This window comes from Nestor notabilis, unplaced genomic scaffold (assembly GCF_000696875.1).
Source record: "Nestor notabilis isolate BGI_N333 unplaced genomic scaffold, ASM69687v1 scaffold21968, whole genome shotgun sequence".
Classification (NCBI taxonomy): Eukaryota; Metazoa; Chordata; class Aves; order Psittaciformes; family Psittacidae; genus Nestor; species Nestor notabilis.
The window spans coordinates 1-9,262 of NW_009940015.1; the positions used below are offsets into that span (position 1 = coordinate 1).

General features: G+C 37.4%; 1 protein-coding gene across 1 annotated transcript; it reads left to right on the top strand.

Moving 5' to 3' along the window:
• Positions 1 to 159: 159 nt before the first annotated feature.
• Positions 160 to 7,292, top strand: RAE1 (ribonucleic acid export 1). The gene is made up of 11 exons (XM_010020150.1): positions 160 to 259; positions 632 to 736; positions 1,484 to 1,576; positions 1,984 to 2,070; positions 3,186 to 3,272; positions 3,528 to 3,599; positions 4,153 to 4,260; positions 4,605 to 4,711; positions 4,820 to 4,895; positions 5,406 to 5,600; positions 7,206 to 7,292. The coding sequence occupies exons 1-11, from the start codon at positions 170 to 172 to the stop codon at positions 7,290 to 7,292; spliced, it is 1,107 nt and encodes a 368-aa protein (XP_010018452.1). The 5' UTR covers positions 160 to 169.
• The last annotated feature ends 1,970 nt before the right edge of the window (positions 7,293 to 9,262 follow it).

Sequence of the window (9,262 nt, forward strand, 5' to 3'; positions counted from 1 at the left end):
GGCGGGGTCCAGGCGCAGCGAGAAGCGTCGTTATTTGTTTTTCTTCTATTTTTACATCCCTGGGTGCCTCGTAGGCGGGGTGAGGGCTGTGCTGGTGTAGTGCAGGACACCCTGGGAATGCTTGAAGGCTTTGCATGTTTTAGTAAGCCTTCTCGTTTGCAGAGCCAGGATGAGTCTGTTTGGATCAACGTCAGGGTTTGGTACCGGAGGCACGAGCATGTTCGGCGGTACAACTGCAGATAACCATAATCCAATGAAGGTATGTGTATTGCGCCCCGTGGGAGTTACTGTTCCTATAGAAACTACTAATCCCATAGAAGTAGTAGGGTTTCAGTGCACAGTTTTCAAATGTAGCTGATTTTCGTGGAATCCCAGACTGGTTTGGGTTGGAAGAGACCTTAAAGCTCATCCAGTTCCAACCCCCTGCCATGGGCAGGGACACCTTCCACTAGAGCAGGTTGCTCCAAGCCCCTGTGTCCAACCTGGCCTTGAACACTGCCAGGGATGGGGCAGCCACAGCTTCTCTGGGCACCCTGTGCCAGCGCCTCAGCACCCTCACAGGGTGTCATCTCAATCTGCCATCAGTCAGTTTAAAGCCATTTATTTCTTTTTTGTGCTTTGTCCTTTATAGGATATTGAAGTAACATCTCCACCTGATGACAGCATATCTTGTTTAGCATTTAGTCCACCAACATTGCCGGGTAATTTCCTCATTGCAGGATCATGGGCAAATGATGTAAGTACTCACAGACCTACAGATGAATAAAGTGGCAGCACTGGAGCCTAAAGTGCAAAATGCAATCGTAAAAACTTATGCCAAGGTACCTGAAAAATCTTTCTCACTGCAAAATTTGTGTCCGGTCCCAAGACACTAAGGTTGATGTAGCCAAACTGCTTCAACTGAGAGATTCTGTTGTGATCTTATAAGTCATTCCTCTGCCTGTGTGTTTTAAGCTTCACCTTGGAATATATAGTCAGTGTTTTCCCTGTTTGATTTTTATTAGTTTTATTTTTCTTTTTCCTACTTGTTTGGCTTTGCCCAGTGAAAGAACCATGAACACACTGGTAAATTACTCAGTTTGATAGTACAGCCTCAAAAAGATTAAGTTCCTACAACCTTATTCAATTTGATTGGATTGAAGAGTGAGATCCCAGCTGGGATAAACCGGGAGGTTAGACAAATGTGAGACATTTTTTAACTTGTGTCTGTTGGCCAGTAGCCTGCCTAGCTGAGGATTAAGGGTTCTCCAGGAGAGCACTGGGAGGTGTTCCGTGATCATAAGGTGCTTCTGAGGTGGGGTTGAGCTGTGGCTGTCCAGATACAAGGAACATAAGCAGAGAAAATAAGGTTTCACTAGTTCTGAGAAAAGCTTGGTGTTATATTTCTCGTTGGATAAACTAAGGCTGGGATCTTCAAGAAGAGAAGTCTTTTTAAGTCCTTAGTATTACTATGTTACATCTGCATATGCTTCTCCTGTTACAGGTTCGCTGCTGGGAAGTTCAAGATAATGGACAGACAATTCCAAAGGCTCAGCAGATGCACACAGGGCCTGTATTAGATGGCTGCTGGAGTGATGTATGTTCCTATTTAAAAATAAACAATTTTTACCAAAACCCTAAGTAAGATGGCATGTGGTTTCCAGACTGACATGAGTGCTACATAACTACTGCATAGATTTACATTACTGTAATATGTGCTAAGCATGTCCTAATCAAATAGACTCACATGGGTGTAAGAAGGATAAAAGTGAGTTGAAAAGTAAGAATGTATTTAAAGCTAGATAACAGCTAACACAATTTTCTCTTTTACAACATACAGTCATACATAAATGCTCATTTTTATGTTTCTTCTTTGTTTTGCAGTCCCTGTATATGTTACATTAATGTTATGATATTACTAGAAGAGAATAAGACTTGACAATTTTCTAGTAAATACTGTGTGATAGAGGTATTTAATCTCTTGGCCTTATTCTTGTTTTTTAGGATGGGAGTAAAGTATTTACTGCTTCCTGTGATAAAACTGCCAAAATGTGGGATCTCAACAGTAATCAAGCTATCCAGATTGCACAAGTAAGCAAGCCTCAAACTATTAGGTGTTGGTTGTTTTTTTTCCTTTTCTGTTTTTATTAGAAGCTACATTTTATTAGCAAATCAAGCTAATGTTTAGTGCTTCTAAAGTAGATACTGCTATATGAAGAAGAGGTTGTAGGGTGTGTTGTCTATTTTTGAGGTAATGATGAGCACATGAATAGGGAGACCTGCAATCAAGGTGATCTGAATAACTTGTGCAGCTGTAGCCTCTATTTTACTTGAAAGAGCTCTTTGAACTTCTGCATTGATCTCACGAAGTCACCCTTCTGCATTATGGGGGGGGGACGACACCATAAGAACTCATTCACTTTCACAAATACAGCTTTCTGCTGCAGCAGTAATGGGGATTATAATTTACATTCTCTATGTAGATGTTAATGTCTGTTCTTAGTTCTGGTGATTAAAATGAGTTACCAGTTGTATAATTTAAGAAAAGAGTCCTTTGAATGATTGCTTCTTGCATCTCATTTAAGGTGATGAAGTTCAGATTCTTAGCCTTGATTTTAAAATCAGGTAACATGCTGGTGTAATTAACAAGCCTTTATTCCTGTAGCTGTTGTCAGAAGCTGGGTTTCTTATTACTTTAGTACAGTTTGTTGTTTAATATAAAGTGTTAATTTTTAGCAAAATGGATTTTTAGCCCAAGGAAGTTGTGAATGCTCCATCCCTGGCAGTGTTCAAGGCCAGGTTGGATGGAATCTTGGGTGACATGGTTTAGTGCGAGGTGTCCTTGCCCATGGCAGGGGGGTTGGAACTACGTGATCTTAAGGTCCTTTTCAACCCTAACTATTCTATGAAAGTCCTGCTGTTCATACTTTCTGTTTCTGCTGTGACCATCTTTCTATGTAGGGTGACTTAATTGTAGTTCTTTGTGTCAGGAGCCACTTTTTTTTTTTTTTTTTAATGTGGGGGTCTTAGAGCACTAAAAAAACAAGTAAGGTCATGACCAACCCTAACTGCTGTGACTAAAATAATGAATCACTTTTCTTGAATGGGTAAAAGGTGTAAATATATGCAAAATCTGAGGAGCATAAACAGGAAATGTGGATTGTTACTTTATTAAGTGTATGTGTGTTTTCCCTTTTCTTCTTCAGCATGATGCTCCTGTGAAGACTATCCACTGGATTAAAGCACCAAATTATAGCTGTGTGATGACAGGAAGCTGGGATAAAACTTTGAAGGTATGATTTTTACCTGAACACAAAGTGTGCTAGTAACCTGTGTAGGAAAATATTTGTGAAGTGAAAGTGTTTTAATAAACACTAATAACCCAAACAGATTGTGTGAAATGATGCAATTTCATTAGAGTTGTAATATTCTAGCTATAGACAAGAATGAAACAGCTTGGTACTGTTTGTGTTCACTTTACTGAACTAATTTAAATGGTGTATCCTCAATTCCAGGCGTAAGTTTGTTCATTTTTCTGTTTCCATTAGTTCTGGGATACCCGTTCACCAACACCCATGATGACATTGCAGCTCCCTGAAAGATGTTATTGTGCAGATGTGGTAAGCCATGATACAGGGTAAACTAGTGTAAGGTAGATGACTGGGAGTGTGGACATACTGTTAGTCTTTGAGGCTTCTGTAGGTCAGTACTGCCTACCAGCTGTTAGTATTTGACCTCTGTAGGATTGTAGTGATAAACCAGAAACTGCTATTCTTGGTCAGGCTCTGGAAAAAAGGTATTTGCATCGTACAAAACATGCTTAGTATCCTTTTAGCATCACAAAACCAAGTCTGCACTAGCACTGACCTACCCCTGTTTCTGGCTGAGTTTGTATACCACTATTGTTATTCACATTGGAAGAGTCGGCTAATATTAGATTTTTGGTATGCTTAATTTCTCAATGGCAGGGAAAAAACAATGTTTTGTTTGAAGATATGTCTGCAGATTAACTTTGTCTTTCTCTTCTTCCCCTTTCCCTCCATCCCTTCTTCCCCAAAAATATTCTAATCCCTTTACCTTCTTCAGGGATTTCTGCAAAATAGTAAGTTGAATTCTCTGTGATGCTATTAATACAAGTGTCTTTCTTCCAACCTGTTCTACAATTTTATCCAGGTTCATCCTATGGCTGCTGTGGCCACTGCAGAAAGGGGTTTGATAGTTTATCAGTTAGAGAACCAACCTTCTGAATTTAGAAGAATAGAATCTCCTCTTAAACACCAGGTAAATGATAATATTTATTACGAGTGTATTTATACAGATTGTTGAAATTCTGGCCTTGCCATTTTTTGTAAAAATGAGTGATGTTTCAAAACCAGGTTACTTCAGCATGGCACATGCCCTGGTTTGCCATTGATCTGTGGCTGATCTTCATAAGGATTTAGAATTGTAAATACCATGGCCCATATTCTCACTAGAAATTGATCTGTCTTTTGACCTTATTTGTGTTTTTGCTTTACTTTGTATTGATACATGTGATGTTTCATGTCCCCATGGAAAACTGACAGCATTCAGAAAATATGGCCCTCAAGTCTCTGTTTAAAATCCTCTATCTTTCTCAAATTTAGCATCGCTGTGTTGCTATTTTTAAAGACAAAGTGAATAAACCTACTGGATTTGCCCTTGGAAGTATTGAAGGAAGAGTAGCTATTCATTATATCAACCCCCCAAATCCGTAAGTATCATTTAAAAAACATCCGTTCTTTATTGCTCAGTTTACAATGAGGATAAAAAAAGCTTTTTTTTTTTTTTAAATTGTTTTTTATTATTATTTCCTCCCCAGTGCAAAAGACAATTTCACTTTTAAATGTCATCGCTCCAATGGAACAAACACATCAGCACCTCAGGATATTTATGCTGTAAGTATTCAGCATGCACTCCTATATCATGTATACAGGGCAGTATACACTCTTAATGTAAAATTGGCTGTAAATTATTTATTTTCATTGATCTTTTACCTCGTCTAAAGTTATCTTAAATGTATGTTTAAAGACCAGTCATACTTTAAAAGGAAAGAAATTTATGCACTTAAAACAAGTACCCCATCAACCATTCATCAATTATCTTGTTGGACTTGACACTTGTTAACTTGAAACAGTACTTTATATATTTGTGTAAAGGGATTATGCATTGTATTTTTAAGTGCTACAAAAAAGATAATGCTTTTCTTGTTGCTTCAGTGTTTTTTTTTTTGTTTGCTTGCTTTACCAGAACATATTTGAAAATGTTAAAAAAAAATAACAACGAAACCTCTATTTGAAAAAAAATCTCTGTATTTACTCTTTTAGGATTCAGCACATATGTTGTGAGTGTTCCCATCACCTGGCCATAAGTGTGGTGGTTTACATCGTAATTTTCTGTTTCTGCAGGTAAACGGGATAGCATTTCACCCTGTCCATGGCACTCTTGCAACAGTAGGATCCGATGGTAGATTCAGCTTTTGGGATAAAGATGCACGAACAAAGCTAAAAACATCAGAACAGCTTGACCAGCCAATATCTGCTTGTTGTTTCAACCATAATGGCAATATATTTGCATATGCTTCCAGTTACGATTGGTCAAAGGTAAGAAAGGTTTAGATTCACATTCCATACTTGCAGTTGACAGCTAAGACTGTCCTTTTCACATGAGGCTTTCACTGTCCTTAATGAATAGTAACTGAGTCTTTCTAGTTTCACAAGCATGCAAGGAAATGTACAATCGTCATTTTAGACATCTGATGAAATTTAACACAGAAGTGCATTCCTTGGTTGATAGCTTCTGTCAGATGAGATTGCTGAACAGTTCTGTTTTGCAAATGTGGATGAGCAAAATGTAAATTACATGATGCAAAAGTTATTCTGGTTGCTCACATTCTGCAGTGGGGAGTGTCATGGGGCAGTGTGGCACCCAGCAGGTTCCCACAAATCTCTTTGAAATGCACATCTTTGCTTCATGTGCAGATTCTGTTTAACTTCAAAAAGAAGCTGTGACTGTGGTTATAAACACTTAAACCAGTTTTTGAATGGCATATGCTATATTTCCAGTACCACACGCTTGCTGGTGGCACTTACTTATGTATTTCTCCTCCAGACTTGTCTCAACAATAAATCACATAGATGTAGGAGAATCACACTAAACCATAATACATGGAAAATCAATACTTCTTAATAGTTTAAGTGGGGGTAGCAAGGTTGCAACGTAACTGATTTGAATTGAATGGCAACTTCCATTAAGAATGTTACTTTCCTCTTACAACCAGTGCTTTTAAATTTGAGGATAATATCCCTTATGTTTTTGACTGACATGAATGCAGAGATGAACTCTATTGCATGCCACATAGAGAGCAAACTTTTCATTTACTGCATTGTATCTGGTCTTCTGGATGCTGCCCAAAGTAACATAGCTTTGTTAGATGCTAGAGCAGGTGAATTCTGTTCTAAGTGCTTGGTGGAATGTACCAAGGCATCTCTCTGATCTGTAAACCAATATTAAGTAATAAAACTAGTAGGTACAAAGTACTAGATTTCCTTTCTAGAACCCTTTCTGTCAAGTAGAGTTGGTAATTTTCAAATTTAAATTTTCAAATTAAAGTGTTGGACTTTCATGGCTTTATTAGTGTTTGCTCCTCCTGATTTGGATACATGCGTATTGAGTTGGTAACGTGTATGCAAATAATGTCAACATTCAAAATAGTATATTTGCATCTACAGTTGGGGACCAGATGTTTTTGCAATTGCCTGTAGAACTTGGGCTTCACTTTGGAAAAAAGCATGACCTTAGTTCATTTAAAAGATAGAACATGTAAAGTGAAACTGGATGGCCATTAAAGTTTTAGTTGCTTCTCTGCTCAGAATGGTGTAAAAGAAATCATACTGAGCTCTTTTGCTGCAGCTATAAAGTAGAGCTTAGAGATACGTGGTTACTTCTTTATGAAAAGGTGGGGTTTTTTTAATACCTTAAAAATGGAGAAATATCCCTTAAATTTTACTTCATCTGTACAGTTCTTGTAATTACTTGTTATAGTAAGTTGTTTCTAATCCACCAACATTGTCCAACATCTAGTCTTAAAGACTTCAAGATTAAATCTGAATAAACCAAACTAATGGAATATTCCTATTTTTACATTTTAAGGTAATGCTGATATTTCTTCTTCGAAGAGAGTAAATACAGATTCTTTTTCTTTTTAGGGTCATGAATTTTATAATCCACAAAAGAAAAACTACATTTTTCTGCGAAATGCAGCAGAAGAGTTAAAGCCGAGGAATAAGAAGTAGTGAGTACGAGTCTGACTGGTGTTACTCTACTGTTACTCTGCCATTCCTGCCTCTACTCCACTGCTCTTCTGCCATTTGTGCCCTGTTGCACCACACTTCAGTCAATTTGGGATCGCTAACATTTAGCAGGAACTGTAAAAATTACATTAAGTGTGTTCTGACTTGCTGGAGAGCATTTTTCAGGTTGGATATTCCGATGTGTATAGAACCATCGTCTGTTCCGCAGCAATAATGAAATTGCAATGAAATCTAAATCTGGGTTAGATATTCCTGCTTATAAGTACAACCATTTGTATCTATGGATTTATTTTATTAGTACTACATCAAAATATGTTAATTATAATAGTTCTGCAGAAGTTGTATAAATACTGTACTTTTTTGTAAGTACTCAATCTGCAAATAATTCTTCTCAAAGGAGGCTTGTTATTATTCAGGGGTTCTTTCATTGCTTTCTGGTTTTTAAAATGGAAGTATTGTCTGCTGTGTGCTGGGAAGAAATGCCTCGCAAATTGTTTTCCCTCACTTTTTGGATGAATTAGGTGGGTATGTAAGTGGCCAACAACAGTGACAGAAACTCAAGACAGAAGATGGGCACAGTGCAAGTCTTACTTCAGTTTTTTTCTTGCACTCCAGCAGTGGACCTGACTTTTGAGCCAACAGTACTCACAGTAGTTCAAAGGAGAAATCGCCAGTTGTGCCAAGTGGTATATAATAGCTCAGTAATATGAGCAAACCATTAAAGGTTTTGTTTTGTTCATGACCAAACCAATGCGTGCAAAATACTTGTGGCCTAAACTGCTTTAAAACTGACACCTTTTAGACGTAAATGTTTTCATCCCTTAACAGGGGGTTCTGGACTGAATAAAAGTGCTCATTTTTGTGTTAAATAGAAAACAGTGCTGGTGAGTTTCATCCTGATCAAAAATGCTGTGAAACAAAATGAGTGGGTCTTTTTCTGACTTGAATCTACCACTGTTTACTTCTACTAGCCATTTGTATACATGCCAAAGTTTTCTTTTTAGAAATGAATGCTTGTTATTCTTGTTTTAACTATTGTTCGTTTGATATAATGACTAAATAAAACTGGGGGGAGTGCATGTATAGAAATACCTGTCATATTGTACAAATTCTCTGTAAAACTGTATGTTGTAACACTTCTGGTTATGGGTTCATGCTACATTTCAAATAAAGTTTTTACTAAATGTTTTTTTATTTGGAAGTTCTGTTACATTAACGCGGGTGAGGTGCTGTTCTTCACTTCTAAAAGCAGCTTCTTGTCTTTTCAGTGTAATTCAGACAGTTTTTCTGAAAGTACTTTTCCTCCCGCTGCTTGAGCTGGAAATCTAATGCATTTTCCAGTTGCTGTTTTATTATGAATGATTCCTGGTTTGGTGTCAAAGAATGAAGAAGGCTGGTATGAAAGGCCTTTTGTTTTATAAGAATGAATCAAGTTCCTTGCTATCTCAACAGCCAAACACTTAACAATTTGTCTTTAGAAGAAATGAATCATACTGTCTTCAAACTCCATAGCCATCTGGTCCTTTAACTTCAGACTCTTCTAAGTTCATCTGTTACTGCTGGATATGTATTTCTTTTTTGGTACAGTTGTATAGTTCAGGAGAGTCCACGAAATGCACTCTCCTGTTGCTTAGGGGTGCTGTTTTCTGGGTTTTATTTCTCAAGGTTTTTTTCCTGCTAATTCTATGCTTTATGTGGTTTTAGATTGCACATTCATGTGCTATTTGTTTTCTTTAAGATAGGAAAGAGTTCCCAATAGTTATGCAAATAGCTGGTCATTTGCTCAAACATTTCTTTTGGTTTTGTCCATCTTTTTTTGGTTGATAATTTAAAGGTTGTAATTGTTACGCAGTAACCTTTGCTTTTTAGCACATTTTTCCAGACTTCCCAGTCAAATGCCACCAAGCAATTGCAGGCTGTACATGAAGTGAAGATCATTGATGGCAAAAATT